Genomic DNA, 17,104 nt, shown 5'->3' on the forward strand with positions numbered 1-17,104 from the left:
AAAGACTAGAGACCGCAGATATGAGAGTCCTGAGAAAGATTATAGGCGTGAACAGATGGCATCAATGGGAATATCATATTAAAAACGAGGATATTAGGAAAGAACTTGACATTGTCAGCATCCAGCAATGCGTTAGCAGAGCTAATCTCAGGTGGTATGGTCACTTAAACAGAATGGGTGAGGAAAGATTAGCAAATCAAGTGTTCTCTGCCAGGTTGGCAGGAAAACGACCCAGAGGAAGACCAAGATATAGGTGGATTGATATGGTACAAAGTGCCTTAGACGATAGAAATATAAGATCTGATAATGTTGGAGTCTTGACAAGTAACAGACTAATTTGGAGGAAAATTGTAGATTGGAATGTGTTTTTTTCATGTAGTACTACCATATCCTGTACACCCCTTGAGAGTACATGGCACGAAATTGATGATGATAGGTTATCCCTTCTCAAAATGGCTAATCTTGTAAATAACATGTTGTCAGAGAAATGAATTCAGATATATTCTAATGAATGACTCCAAAAAGTAAATTCCATAATCTAAGAAATGGTCTTCCACAAGGATCTGTGATAGTTCCATTGCTTTTCAGTCTCCACCTATGACTTTTTGTCGCACAGAAATTTACTCACAGATGACACTGCAATTGCAACTCAAAGCATCTTTAAGTTGCACAGAAAAACAGTAACAAAGAACTTATCAAAACTTGACAGCTATTTTAAACAATGATGCTTACAACCCAATCTGCAGAACTGAAATGACTACTTTCCATTTAAATAAAAGGCCAATCAAACCATGTTCCTAAAGTCTACTTTGGAAATAGCATGGTAAAATACAATAGAACACCCAAAGTATCTTGGAGTGTCTCTTGACAGATCCATGACTTTCAAAGATTAATTGGCAAATTAAAAACTTGCAATAACATCATGCAAAAGCTAGCAGGTTCTTCATGAGATGCAGATGTAGTACATTACAGACAGTTCTGTTAGTAGTCTATTCTCACACAGGAATACTGTGCCCTAGTGTGGCTTTAACAGTGCTCACACCTCATTGATTGATGTCCATCTCAACCAAGTCATGAGATTTTATCTCTGAAACAATAAGATCCACCTCAACTTACTGGCTTCCAACTCTTAGCAATATTGCTCTTTTTCCATTACAGAGGAAAAGGGCTTTAAGGCAACTCATGAAATAAAATTAATAAAACAAGCCTGGAGAATTGCTGCACGGTCTTTGATATCACATCAGACTGAAAACTACACTGGCAGAAACACATCTCTAACTAACATGTCACTATTCCTGATCCAACTACTAGACTAAAGGGTTTTGATCTACAGACATCTATGCTCTATACTTAACCAGATCAGGACAGGACATAGGAGATGCAAACAGATGCTCTACAAATGGAAATAGACTGACTCTCCATACTGTGATTGCAGAAATTTAACCCAGGTCATTAACCATATCATTAGTCATTAATGATTGCTCCATGTTCTTATTAATTTTAATAAATAACATCACAGTAATAAATTTTTTGCCGACACTCTAAAGTAGTCATATTTTTTGAAAAACCAACTCTTGTGTTGATGTCATTAAAACTATGCACTAATGGCAGCTTCAGTCGAGGCCTAGCATTGTCAAACACAAGAGGCATGAATTTGCATCCTCCAGCCATTTCAATTTGGGCATGTCTTTAAAATTGTCACTGCAACTTGAATAATCATTGGTAACAAATTCCATATCATTTTCATGCAGCTGTGTGTGTGTGTGTGTGTGTGTGTGTGTGTGTGTGTGTGTGTGTGTGTGTGTGTGTGTGTGTGTGTGTGTGTGTGTGTGTGTGTGTGTGCCACAGTCACTCGTATCCTCATTACTTAACATTTATAATAATTTACTCAAATTAACTGTAAAAGAATACAAAATAAAACTTCAGCTATTTAGTGCTAGTCTGACATACTGCCATCATTGAATAACATGTAAAAGTTTGATTGTTGCATGCTTTGTCAAATGTTTGCATGGTGACAGCCATTTCGGAATATTTCTTTAAAAATTAAGCATAATAAATCCAACACTGGCATTACTATCAAGGCTTTCTAAGATACCAATAGTAGAGTCATCATACAGAACAAGGATAACACAATATTACATTAAGTAGATATATATATAAATACACTCAAATGTTGCATATTTACTACATGTAAGTACATTTATGTTTAATAAATATAATAAGTAATTTAAGTATATTGTTAAAACTAGCATTTTCCATCTTATTAAAATTAATACCATTCAGTTGTTCAGTACTGCCACAATTTGATATAATTGTATAATAAACATTTAATATACTATGAAAAATCTAATGGACTGTCAGCTTAAAATAAGCTCAGAAATACAAACCTTGCTATCACCAGTTGGAAAAACTGTGCGTAAAACTTCTCTATCTTTTTTCAGTCTTTCCCATTCCTTTTCAAGCTCACTTAAAGCTGTAGCACTTCCTAAAAGATCTCTAACTACATCTTCTGTAAATATTCGTCTTAAATGTCTGTAGATGACCAAAGGGAAATTTAAAGTTTTAAATAAAAAAGAATTCAAAAAAATATATTTATAAATTATACTAATTATCCTCAAATATATTAATTCATATTAGTTATCCTCAAAATTATGCTCTAGCTTGGCTGAGTGCTTTCATTACTTACCTGAGAAAATAAGTTGACTTTTTTCCCCCAAGCAAGACCAAGTTAGCTGAAATGGAATTCTTCCCCCCTACCCACCCCTCCAAACAAACCAATGTCAATAGATTCCTTAAATGAATATTAAGAGATCCTGACAAAGAAGAAATGTTAAAAAAAAATCAAGGAAACTATTTTAAATAGAAAGCCACAAACTTGGACATTGCTGTTTACCAAGTGTCATATAATAGAGATTCAAACCCATACAGACTACATGAATTAGTAATGAACAAGAAACAAAATTACTAGCCATCCTTGCATTCTTGAGAAGAAGAAACGTACCATATGAAGTTCAATTTGAAAAAAAATTAATTATTTTCACTATTAAAGAAAGATTACTATTTTTAGCCTAAAAATTCAGGTATACACAAACATTACTACACACAGGTATCCCTTGATTAACACGATTAATTAATCCCTCTATGTTACCACATATATCAAAATCACATTAATCAAATATAATAATCAGTGGTAAAAATTACAATTCGTCCATGATCAATTACTGTATTAATAATTCGTTTTATATGGTACTCCTTTAGGAAAGGTAAAAAATGAATCTAAGTAAATGCTTAATAAATGCTTGTACCTACGTTAGTTACTGCAAGTTTTTTATCAAAAAAAGTTATCAAAAGTTGCTTGAATAGTTTTAGATTTTTTCTTATCAGTATAAATTCTATGATAACAAGGAAAATGACTCTCTAGACCTCGGCAAACAAGCATTCCTCAATAACATCTGGATTCATATCCATTACTTGCTGCTTAAGTGATTCTAAATTGCAAAATATTCCATCCAGTATGATTGTTATCTCCTTTGGAACTTCATATTCATATTCCATTTGTTCGTTGTCTTCATATGCACATTACTGTTCAATTTCAAGAAGATAGTTGTCACTGAAATCTTTTGAATTTGAATCCAATAATTCTTTAACATCTTCTGCATCAATAGCATAAAAACCAAGGTCTTCACCAATTGCAATGATTTCTTCAACCATGTTGTTCACAGGATTTTGCTAGAATGCACTCAGCACATTCTGGCAAAAGGTTTTTTCTAAACAGCTCTCATGCAACTAGAAGACACTTGCTCCCATGAGCAAGTGTCTTCTAGCTGCATGAGAGCAAGAAGACACTTGCTCCCATGAGTCATGAATGTTTTCAATTGTGTGTTTAATGTTAAATTTTTCCAAAATTCTTGGCGCATAATTGCATTTTCTCCAGTTGTTGTTTCTACTGCCTTTGAGAATGTCTTTTTAAGAAAACAAGCTTTGAAAGTTGCAATGATGCCCATGTCCATGGGTTGTAGCAATGATGTCGTATTTGGTGGGAAAAATAAAACTTTCACATTCTCACACAGATCATTAAGAGAATTTGAATGAAATTCTTTTTTGAATGAAAAAATTTACGAAGAACGTAATTTGTAAATACGGCAAAACAATTGGAGCTTGTAATACATCATCATCATCAAATTCCTGATATTACCCTCAAGGGGTGTACAGGATATGATATTACTATATGAAAAATTACATCATTACTAACTTCCTATCTACAATTTTCCTCCAAATCAGTCTGTTACCTATCAAGACTCCAACATTGTAAAATTTTATATTTCTATCTTCTAAGGCACTTTTTACTATATCAATCTGCCTATATCTCGGTCTTCCTCTTGGTCTTTTTCCTACCAACCTGGCAGAGAACACTTGTTTTGCTAATCTTTCCTTCCCATTCTGTTTAAGTGACCATAACACCTAAGATTAGCTCTGCTAACGCATTCCTGGATGCTGACAATGTCAAGTTATTTCCTAATATGCCCCTAATCGTTCTCAGGACTTTCATATCTGTGGTTTCTAGTCTTTGGTTAAGTGTTTTACTTCTGACCCAGCTCTCAGATCCATAAGTTAAAATTGGCTTGAATACTGTCTTGTATACAGCTAATTTCTCTCTTATTCCATATAAATTTATTCAGTTGACTTCCTACCATACCAGCTTTGTTGATTCCATTGTTTATTTCCATATTTAATTTACCATCTTGTAATACACTCACTCTTAATGCTTAATGGGAGGAATGACATCATCATGCTCATGCCTTTCTTTCTCTCGGCTAGGAAACACTCCTCGAGGCTTGCATGTTTTTGCATGGTAAATTTAAAGGCGCGTTAATTAAAACTCTTGGTGCGTATATAAAGAGATTGTCTGAATTAATTTCACTGTGTTAATCAAATCCCGCATTAAGGGATACCTGTGTGTGTGTGTGTGTGTGTGTGTGTGTGTGTGTGTGTGTGTGTGTGTGTGTGTGTGTGTGTGTGTGTGTGTGTGTAATATAAACATAAATGATTATTTCATTTTCATTTCTCTTTGGCATTTATGAAAGTAAATTAAGCACTACATGATAGTCATTGTTTGGAATTATAGCTGAGTGAAGGTCAGTGGATTCTGCATGTAAATTGCATACATACTTCGAGCCAGCCCAAAGTTGTTCTGTGGTATAAAAAACCAGTTTCCAGGATGGAAAAAATTATTCAGTCTCTGTATGAAGAAACGCAAACTAAACATCAGCTGAAAGCCCTTATAAACATTTTTTGCATCCTATACCCAATCATTAAGCATAAAGTTTGAAGATAAGGTAGACATACACTGACTTCAAAAGGATCTTATTCCAGTTTTTCAAAGAAGAAAATAATAAACTCACTTATTCTGTGTTCCTAATGAAGGATCAAAGGAAATTATACATCACAATTTAAAAATAACAGTTAACATATTATAACATGTTATATCAAAGAAATCAGCAATCAGTCTTTCATATCTGTAAAAATATCCATCTCAACAGATTAGTGTGATGAGTGAATAATCTCCACTCAAGATTACATTGAGGATTATTCAGAAGTGGACCAACAGTTATCATAATCACCAATGGCCCAATCACAGCTACAACTAAAAGGAGCAATAGGTTTCTAATTTTCTGCATGTATAATAATATATACTAATATATGGAGTTACTTAAGGGTCAAAAGTAGGTAACTGAAAAGAGATCTCCATGTAGCCTTTAAGCAATGCGAAGACCTGACTAGCTTCTGACACAATGTCCAATCCTCACATTGTGATGACCTATTACCAGGTATCTACATGGATATTAAACAAACAAGAAGAGAACAATTTTGGACTCAGGGAACCAAATTATGCAATTTAATATTATGTATTGGCTTAAACTGCATAAAAAATATGACAGTACAAAATAAATGATAATTAGCTAAAGAGCCACCTGATTAAACAAGGCCCCAGCAGTTTTCATCAGGGGGAAATAGGGTGAACAGTGAAAAGACAACAAATTCTACACAATTAAAGATACACATAATCAATATAAGAAGCACCAAAGGAAAAGAGATGAAACTAACAGAAGAATTACAAAAATAAAATGCTGACCTAACTGTTGTTACTGATATGAAGCAGAGTAAAACAAGCGATAGCCTTTTAATAAGATGATATATTTTGGAAAGATGGCAAAAATAACAATCGTGTAAAAAAACAAGGATATTAGGTGAGACTTGACATCAGGAATGTGTTAGCAGAGCTAATCTCAGGCAGTATGGCCACTTAAATGGAAGAGGAAAAATTAACTAAACAAGTGTTCTTTGCTAGGATGTAAGAAAAAAACCCAGGGGAAGACCAAAATGTAGATGGATTGATACAGTAAAAAAGTGTCTTAGAAGACAGAAATACAGGGTTAGCCTAAAAGAAATAGACACTTTCAAAGTTTTATAGAAAGAAGAGTTTTAATAGCATGGCTGAAATACATGGTTTGAAGAGTACGTCCTGAAGTTTACATGGGTAAGTTACAAGCGTTCTATGTGTGACCCTTTTGTAACACAACAAATATCAATGTGATAGTCCAGTTCTTCCCAAACACTTCTCAGCATGTCCATGTCAACAGTCGCAGCAGCTACTGTGATGTGTTGTTTAAGATCGTCCACACTTGTAGGAAGGGGAGGAACAAAAACTCTGTCCTTTATGTACCCCCATAAGAAGTAATCCATGGGTGTTAAATCCAGACTTCTTGGTGGCCAACATGTAAGAGCATTGTTCTGGGCGGTTGAACGTCCAATCCAACGGCAAGGCAATTTTCATCTAGGTAATTTCTAACTTCAAGGTGCCAGTACAGCAGAGCGCCATCTTGGACAAATATGAAATTGTCATTGTCTTCTTGTAGTTGAGGCATCAGCCACTCACGTAACATGTCTAAGTAAGTTATTCTAAGCATTGTTTTTTCCTGGAAAAAGAATGGTCCATATGCCTTTTTATGGGATATGGCACAAAAAACATTCACTTTGGGTGAATCCCTCACATGCTCCACTACAGCTCTCGGGTTTTCAGTTCCCCATACACAAACATTGTGTTTGTTCACTGTACTACTAATGTGGAAAGTTGATTCGTCACCGAAAATTAGCCGGTCAAAGAAATCATCACTTTCTTCACTCCGTTGCTGCATGTGCATACAGAATGAATGATGGAGGATTTTGTTGTTTTCACTGAGGTTCTGCAATAATTGCAACCGATAAGGGAACATTCATAAATGTTTACACAAGATATTCCACACAGTCTTTTGTGGAACTTGAAGTTCTAAACTTGCATGTGTTATCGACTTCTTTGGGCTGCATGTGTAAGTCTCACGAACATGAGTCACTGTTTCCTCAGATACAGGTGGTCTCCCAGGACTTTTCCCCTTGCACAGACAACTAGTTTCCTTTAAATTTCTTGCTCCAATCATAGATTGACTGCCTTGTGTGTGGTTGTTTACCATACCGTGTTGTAAAAACGACACTGCACGACAGTAACAGAATCTGTTTTTGCAAATTCAATCACGCAGAAAGCCTTCTCCACCTGGCTAGCAGCCACTGCTCGACTTACGTCAAGGGCACTCACGTGATGCTGACGTCACAAAGACAAACGAAAAGCGGAGGTCGTAAACTTAAGGACTTTTTCTATAAAACAGTACTAAATGCATTTTGATGTAACAAATAAATTTCAATTTATAAAGCGTTTAAACTGTCTATTTCTTTTAGGCTAACCCTGTATAATATCTGATAATATTGGAATCTTGACAGATAACAGACTAACCTGGAGGAAAATTGTTGATAGGAAGTTTCTGGTTGTAGAAAGTTTTTCTACTTGATATACTATAAATTAAAGATGCCAAGAAATTATATTCTTCATTTCATCCTTTATTCAAGTATCAGCAAGCAAAGTCTGCCCATGAAGTAACTTCATGACTGGGTTACTTAAAAAACTCTATATACAAGTAACCCAGTCGTGATATTACTTCATGTACAAACTTTGTTTGCTGACACTTGAATAAAGGATGAAAAGAATATAATTTGTTGGCATCTTTAATTTATAGGAAGTTTGCAATAATGTATCTCTTCATGTAGTACTATTATAAGATCTTGTACCCCCCCCTCCACTAAGGATGTACAGGATCTTATATATATATGTCAGGAATTTGATGATGATATATTCAGATAATAGTGATCAGGAAATCTCATTTTGAAAAATCATTTTTTTCCCACTTTTAAAAGCTTTCGAAAAAATTGTGACAATAATAATAATACAGTTTCTTTTTAATATCTCCATTGATATGGGCACCAATGATGCCATCTGTTCAACTGACTAATATTCCTATCGGCCACCTTCAGTTTTCAATCAACTGTTTTATACTTATCCCAACTCTGATCCATATGTTCTGATTCAATGGTTTACAGTCAGCGCTCACACTACAGCAAATTCATAGATTACAAGTTTACTTTATAATAAAGAAACACTAAATTTCTTTAGCAGAGAACCGCACTCATAAGGCTTTTGTTGGAAGTTTATCACTAGCTTGTTGGTGAAAGACCTTGTTATAATGGCGTTTTCTATACTGAGAGTCAATCGCAAATACTGTTAGTTTCTTAAAAATTTAATCAACTAGTTCTCCACTCCATGACTTAATGGAGTCTAATTACAGTACGTACATCACTTGGATAAAGATGAATTTAATATTTCTCCCCACCCTGCCTCATCAAGCTTAATATATTCCTAAAAAATAATAGATTATAAGTAACTGTGAAAATAACATGCAACACTATTAAATTTCCACAATTCATAATCACTTTTGTTATGTACCATCTAGTCGATTTCAACTCTCAGTCCTGTGAACATGGGCTCCATCTCATTTGCTCTTGTGTCTCTTTTTTTCAGCAGTTTTTTTCACTCATCCGACAATATGGATACAATCCATATTGTCGGATGAGTGTTTATTATTACACGTTGGAAAATTAACTTCTCTTTTATGATCATTGTAGTTTTTAAAGTGGTAACTATTTTGCTTGTATAACAGGTGGAAAATTTTATGTATAAAGCATGTGATTTCGCATGTTGGTGACCAATTTGTACATCGTTTTATTTCTTTCTCCCCTTCAACATGAAATGACTCTTCTTGGCAGTCTGCCAATGACAGTTCTCGCTTATGTGGTCAGACTAGACTATAACAATGTCACAGCAGAATGGTGCTGAATCTAATAAGATTCTGCAATTTGCTCATCATAACTGCAAACAATAGATTTCTAGTACTCTGGCATATTGTAGATGGTAGAGTACTAGAATTCTTCACTAATAAATTTAATAGTTAATGTCTTCAGCTACAGTGCAATTATCTGTGCAGACATGTTCTTAAGCTTAAATAAAAAAAGGTATTCACCAGGCTATAAAGTACATTCCTCGAGATTTTACCCCCCGCTCCCAATAACTAAATAATTTTTTTAGTGATTTAAGTCAGGATAAGTGTACCAGAGACTTAACTTTAAATCACACTTTATTTCATCTTTCTTTCATTCTTGTGATCAAAAGAGTATGGTAGAGGCTTGATTGTCCAACAATATCTCATGGTTAGATGAATTAATGAATGACTTGATATAGTTTCTGCCAATATGTGAATGCGCTAGAGGTAATGATGCAGTATAAAGTGTTATTGTTGCAAGCTACTGCTAAGATTATCCAAAAACTAAACTTTAAGCAATTTACCAGCCATTTTAACTAATTTACTTTTAAATAGTATTAAGTATAAAAAATACCTTTCGTTAGCCGCATCAAATCTAAATCTCTTTTCAAAGGCCTTATTTGAAGGTTTAAGAGTAGGCAATGATTGAAATTCTACAGCAGAACCATCCAAACCATCTTCTCCATATCGTAATTGGATCACTTGACCTGTACTATTTCTAATAGTACCGTCATAAGTAGCCATTACACTTTCCATGGCTTTTATAAGACGCCTCTGGATGTAACCTGGGAGCAAATGGAATACAAAAGATTTATTTTTAGATTTTGCAAAAATATTCTGGAGTTCAGTTCATTTAATTTCTGCAAGGTATTCAAAAGGTGAAAAATGTTTCATGACAGGATTAGTATGACTTTTTTTTTATTATTATTTCATAAATTGCACAAGTTTAGAAATTCATCTTTAATATACATTTTCTATTACAGATCACAGAAAATCTCATTGTTATCCAGAAACAATTCTTATACAGTCAATTTCTCACTACAACTCACAGAGACCAACCACAGGAACAGTTTGTCAAAGTGAATAGCTAGCTAAAGAATTTTTAAGCATACCATTGTACTTATGAGAGTTCACTGGAATTTTCCAACAGTTTATTATAGTAAGCGAGTTTGCTATAGCAAGAATTGACTAAGATGTATACATACATGTTATATATAATACATGTAAACACAGATTATGGTAGCTGTAACAAACTTTTATGTTCTGGACAACAATGAATTAGTTAATGAATCAGAGTAATGTATAAATTCAAGTTACCTGTTTCAGCTGTCTTCACAGCTGTATCAATCAGTCCTTCACGTCCACCCATAGCATGAAAAAAGAATTCTGAAGGAGTTAATCCTGCTAGATATGAGTTTTCTACAAAACCTCTACTTTCTGGACCATAATCATCTTTAATAAAATGAGGCAATGTGCGTTTACGAAAACCAAAGGGTATTCTCTTACCCTCAACATTCTGCTGACCTACACAAGCAATAACCTAGAATTGTATAATCATAATATTAAAACATTACTAGTCGGATTTCAAATTATTATATTTTCATACAGGACTAATAACAGTTCACTTAAAATATATATATATATTTAAAATCTGCTAACATCTTTTATTTCCCTATAGAGAGCAGGCTTTAGTCCTATTTAATTTTTCATTTAGTACATAGCAGATCATTTATATTAAATTTCAGATTTGTAAACATTTTTATTTAAAACAATTTCATTATGAACAGAATTCACAGCTTATACTATAGATGTCATATCAGCAATTTGTTACTGTAGTCAATGCTAATGCCACAAAGAGATGAAAGACTATGGAGGATATAGCTAAAATGTTTATACATGCTTTATATTGTACATGTTTCAGAACAGGTGGGTGCTTCCTTCTACATCAGATAAACTGTATAATGTATCCTTTGTGCATTAAGTACTCATTTTTCAAATTCATCAATGTTTAAGAGACATCACTTTCAAGTGGGGATATTCTCTTGATAATGTGTACAAGTGTTTCCGAACCAGCTCAATGAGGTACTTGACATATAAAAAAATCACAAAAAAGTAACAGTGTTACAAAATATGTCAATTTATTTTGTATTGAAATCAGTTGGTTTTATGTCTAGATGAAGAGATTTTATGCATCCATAGCAAGGGTTCGATTGCATAATTATAGCATGATCTTTAAATACAATAGGAAAATAACAACTGAAAACTATAGCATGAAGGAAGTAGCTTCAATTTTATTAACTTTTGGAAATTAAAAACTATTCTAAAAAAATACTTTTTGACTGTTACTTGAAACATTACAAGTACTATAATCATTATAAGACTCCACAGCTCAGTCAGTATAGATGAAGCCCTTTGGTTGGAAAGACCTGGGTTAAATTCCCATCCATGACACCTTCATCTGGTCTCTTTTGATGAAAGGTGAGTTAGCCAGTCTCATATGGAGGTAAGTTTTTTTTCACCTGGAAACTCAGGTTTTTTTGTCCCCCATAACAGGCAAACCGGCCCCATGAACACGTGCATCTACAAACATAGGACACTCTGGGAGGCATAAGACTAACACCCTTATCCTTGACTTACAGTTGTGAAGTCCAAGAATAGTTGGAAGGTCGTGGGTGCTTAAGTACTTGTTAGAACCACTGATGGATGGGTAATCATTATAATTCTACACTGGCTTATTGGAGCTGCCTCAGTCTTATACCAATCTATTCAACAATTTTTTTATATACAACCTATAACTCAATTTTTGATCAAAAATGGAGCTACCTCTTTTTTGCAGCAATATCTTTAATTTTTGCAATAATCAGCATTTTGTTTATGTTTGATAAGCATCAATGTTAAACTGAGGGCTATGTTTTCCATTCTTATTACACTGCCTGAATGTAGCCATTGAAAATACAATAACACATTATATATAACCAGAACTGTAGAAATATATCTTAAATCTACTGGCCAGAAAAAAAGTTTATTCACCCAAGGTAATATAAGTCTATGTAATATAAATATTGTTATAACTGATGTTAAAAAAAACACTAAATGTTATGTTAACAAAAAGTAATATATTATTTAATTCTCACTATACATTGCTCATAATTATACACATCTTGCAGCACTCAGTTTGTGTTTTCTTTCATTTATTGTTCATAATTAAGGGTGAATTTATATAACTTATCCATGAACGTTACTTTAACAGAGAGGACAAAAAATAAAAAAACGAGAAAGAAGGTAACACTCAACGTGAAGCCAGAGTCACTTTTCACAATCTACTCAGTCACATGATCCAGTCTTTGATTAGTCTTTGCAAGATAATTATATTTTTTAAATACCAGTATTAAAAAGAATCTGTGTTATGTAAAATGTGTTCAAGTATTTAATTACGCTAAATTAATTCATGTTGTGAGCTATGAAAATAAGCTTAGGACAATAGTATATTACAAATTCACACCTACTTAAAAGGTAAAGTTGTTTGAAGAATAAGATATATAGATCTACTGCAGTATTTAGCTACAGTATGCCAATTTTAATTTGTTTATAATTATATGTTGTGTTTATTTTGTTGATGAAATTATATTTTAAGAAAAGTACAATTAATTTTTTTTAAAGAATAGAATGTCTACTACGTATGTTGTGCATACTGAATATAAATGCAAGTTTAATATTGAACTACTCGAACTAAATGAATGCATTGATTTGATTACAAATTTATTGATTTGAAATTATAGCAATTTAATTTAAATGCATATATGATATGAAAAGTTAGATTTACAGTTTGTTTGATTTATTGTTTTCAAGTAAAATGCCATAACTATAACACATAATGGTGGCTTATTTTTACTGCTTCATGACTGAAGAAAAACATTTAAAAGTTATCAATTGTGTGTTATGACAATGACGACCAAACAACTGCTGCAGAGGAGCAAGTTACGTAGGTTGAGATTTTTTTTACTACAAAAAAAACGAACAGTTTCGCACAGAAAGAAAAATAAAGTTCTATAGAACTTTATTTTTCTATAAGAAAAAATAAAGTTAACCTTAAAGGAGGTAAAAAGAGGGAAGAAAGTGAAGATGACTAGTTTTTGTTATGACTTTTAGAGAAACCTGGCAACTAAAATTGCAACTGTTTCAGCAATTCTTTAAAAGAGAACACTGGTTTCCAAATTAAGGATTTCAGATCCATAAGTTTTATTTCCAACTCTCTGGAATAATTACTGGAATATGATTATATTATATATATGATATAATTGATTTACTCTGCTGAGAGATATTTTTTAAAACAGATTAAATGACTAAGCTGAGAGAAAAAAATAGAAACTCTATTTTAACTTAAACAAACTGCACAACTAGTTTTATCTTCTTAGAAGACTTCTTCAGGTGCATAACATGAGGGAACTACCAACAAACATTACAAGAGAAAAAAAAATCTATACATTAAAGTGTTGTTAATGTATTAACATTGGAAGCTGTTCTGTGCATCTCTTCATGGTTGGGCATGCGCATGCATTCAAAGGTCTTGTGAACGGTAAAGTTCGATAGCAGCACAATGACAGTCAGAGATTATAGCTGAGGTTAGTGTTGGGATGTACTGGATGGAGAATGATTTTTTTAGATTCTACAATTCTTCTTCTCTGTAGTTCATCATAGAATTGAAAGGCATTTTATACCTTTTAATTCTATGCCTTTTATACCTTTCAATTAGTGCAACTGCAACATGCCCTACTTTGGCCAGATGGAAAAATCCATCGAATTACATCTAGAGGAACATAAAAGACATGTCACACATGACTGAGCTCTGTCGAACCACATCCTAAATTCTGCTGACACTAACACTGAAAACTATCCAGTCATATGGGATAAATTGGAAAATATTTTTCGATGCTATCATGAACTGGAAAGAAGAATTGTAGAATCTAAAGAAATTGTCCTCCATCCAGTACATCTCAACACTAACTTCAGCTATAATCTCCCAGACTGTCATTGTGCTGCTATCCCACTTTGCCATTCATGAGACCTTGAACACATATGCACACTCAACAATGAAGGATACACAGAACACTTTGAACAGAATTGAATTTAAAAACACTTTAATATATAGATTTTTTTCTCTCACAATGTTTGTTGGTAGACCCTCATGTTATGACCCTGAAGAAGTCATCTAAGAAGACGAAACTAGTTGTGCAGTTTATTTAAACTGCACAACTAATAAAGTAATACTATTACAGTATACTATTGCACATCCCTCTAGGGTACACTTCAGGAACTGATCAATGTGACATAACCTGCTTTACTTCTTTTGGACTAATGCTGAAAAGCATTTGTTTTTACAAGATGCATATCATTGCCATAATGTTTATTCTATTCTACTTATATGAAATATTTATAGAATCAGCATTAAAGACAGCAGAAAAAGTTTTTTTGAATTTAAAAATTCTACATAAGTGCTTCATTTAAGTAATTTCAGTACTGAAATCAATAGAATATCAATGATTTACACAATTCTGTGCTCACTATTTAAAACTGCTGCTTTTTTCCTATTGTATAAACAGAAAAAATTACCAGTGACAGAAGTTTCCTGAGTGAATGAAAATCAATGAGTTTTATATTCGACTCTGTTAATGTCAATATTTAACCTTGACAAAGTTTAGAGAAAATTAATACAGAATTTTTAAGCATATTGCACTAATCATGTACTATCTTACAAGAAAAATATGCTTTATGAAGTAGGAAAAAATATTTAAAACTATTCCTCATGTTCTCTGCAAACATCTACAAAAATCAATAAAGAAACAAAACTAGCCAATACCTGTGAGATATTAATCTTTGAACCTTTTGCCCCAGATACCACCATAGCCTTGAAATTGTTGAACTCAGAAAGAGACTTCTGTGCACTAGCACCAGTTTTATCTCTTGCATCATTAAGAATACGATTCACCTTTGGGTTAAAAAAAAAAAAAGAGTCAATTATTATACAATTCTTATACATTATACACACACTTCTATTGAAGCCAAATTTGGTATGATTATAATCAATAAATAACATAAAGTGGATTTTAACTTAAATATATATTTTATTTTTTGTAAATAAAATTTTATTTAAAATATATAAATATAGTATAAAATATTAGCCAGCAAAGGTTGGTCGATTGGTAGAGCCCCTGCTACTAATGGCTCACAAAAAAAGTTAAGCAAGTTTGAGCACGGTTAATAGTTGGAAGGGGATCAATCGTTCGATGCTGTTGGCACACTCTCCCTCGATGAGTCTTTGGACTTCCTTGGAAGTGTAACATAATAATAATAAAATATAGTATAAAATATAATATTTTCGCTCAGGTATCAACAGCATCTTCATAGCATGACTTTCAAATTAAACAACAAGAACAGAAACTGGAATATTCAAGTAGCAAATTATATTTTCCAGAATTTAATGTTATTTTTACTTATTATTCATTGACTTTTCCATACAATGATACATCACTTCTAATCACTTTATGGAACATGTCATTAGATTTTTTTTTTTTTTTTGGGGGGGGGGGTGATCTTTGGCAAGTTTTTTTCATGGCGAGTAAGATTTGTTGAGCAACCCTGTTTGAAAATACTGTGGAAGACACTCTAATACACCTCAACTCAGTCACTGACTAGGGTGAGATGTATTAGAGGGGTGAGAGATTACCAGTTTTATCTTTAGGAGATGCTCGGTGTATATTGTGAAGTATAGAAAGTATTTTAAACTTGGGTATAATTATGTTAAAGATACCAAGCAATTTTAAACTTGGTTTTACTCCATTTTTCCCAAGTGAGCAAACAGACAAAATGTCAAGTTTGCGCCTGCAATTGATGCAAGACTAGCTGATCCCACAGGTAGTGCAAGACCAAGGCAACTCGTGGTAAAGGTGGAGCAAGCTCTGATCACTAATCTTAATATTTACCCTTAATGCCAAAACACATCTCCAAGAAGGGAATGTATGAAGTTTTGTATTAAAGGCAAGGGGCCACTACCCAGACCGGTTTCAACCTTTATTGAGGTCTCATCAGTGGGAGCCAGGCTAGAAATACCAAGATTTAGTAATGCAGAGCTTGTAAGTATTTTACCAAAACAAGTTACCATAAGGCGTTTTAACCTTATTAAATAAAAATCTCAGGAGGAGATCTAAATGTAGAAAGTATTTTTAACTTGGGTATAATTATGTTAAAGATACCAAGCAATTTTAAACTTGGTTTTATTCCATTGCAGGTTTGCACCTGCAATGGAGTAAAACCATTGTGAGCTGAAAATTCCAATGTGAGCTGAAAGAACTGTGTATGGATATTGCAAGCTGCATAAAAAATTATACAAAAAATTTTTAAGGGTCAAAGCTGTAGGAGCCCTCCACATAACCTTTAAAGGAATGCAGAGAACTGACCAGGGCTTCTCACCTAATGACCAATCCTCACCTTCTCATGGTGCACCCTGTTCGGTATCTACCTGGATACTGAACAAACGAGGATGTGCTGGCAATCTGGGATTTAGCTGACCAAACTGTATCTTTTTTGACAGAAACCACAATATTAAATGATGGTACAACATGACAGAATTTCATGCCAGCTGGGGCGTCGCCTGGCTAAACAAGGCCCTCGTTGTTTTCTCCAGGGAACCAGGGCGAACAGCGAAAAGTCAGCTACTGGAACAAATCTGAAAACACACCCCAACTGAACACCACCAGAGTTAAAGATCGGTACTATCAACACAAGAAGCCTGAATGGCAAAGAAATGGAGCTAGCTGAAGAATTAGATAAGTACCAGATCGACATAATTGGGGTGACTGAAACAA

General features: G+C 33.5%; 1 protein-coding gene across 1 annotated transcript in view; it reads right to left on the reverse strand.

Moving 5' to 3' along the window:
• The window catches only part of Polr2A (RNA polymerase II subunit RpII215), a 224,370-nt gene that overhangs the window by 89,441 nt on the left and 117,825 nt on the right, over positions 1 to 17,104 (reverse strand). The window contains exons 12-15 of the mRNA XM_090413957.1: positions 15,100 to 15,228; positions 10,560 to 10,782; positions 9,817 to 10,027; positions 2,388 to 2,532 (exon numbers count right to left, since the gene is read on the reverse strand). Of these exons, the coding sequence (XP_090270083.1) occupies positions 2,388 to 2,532; positions 9,817 to 10,027; positions 10,560 to 10,782; positions 15,100 to 15,228 (708 nt within the window). The remainder of the gene's footprint in view (positions 1 to 2,387; positions 2,533 to 9,816; positions 10,028 to 10,559; positions 10,783 to 15,099; positions 15,229 to 17,104) is intronic.

This window comes from Typopeltis vanoorti, chromosome 24 (assembly GCF_054136105.1).
Source record: "Typopeltis vanoorti isolate ZY-2024b chromosome 24, IOZ_Tvanoo_1.0, whole genome shotgun sequence".
In the NCBI taxonomy this organism is placed as follows: Eukaryota; Metazoa; Arthropoda; class Arachnida; order Uropygi; family Thelyphonidae; genus Typopeltis; species Typopeltis vanoorti.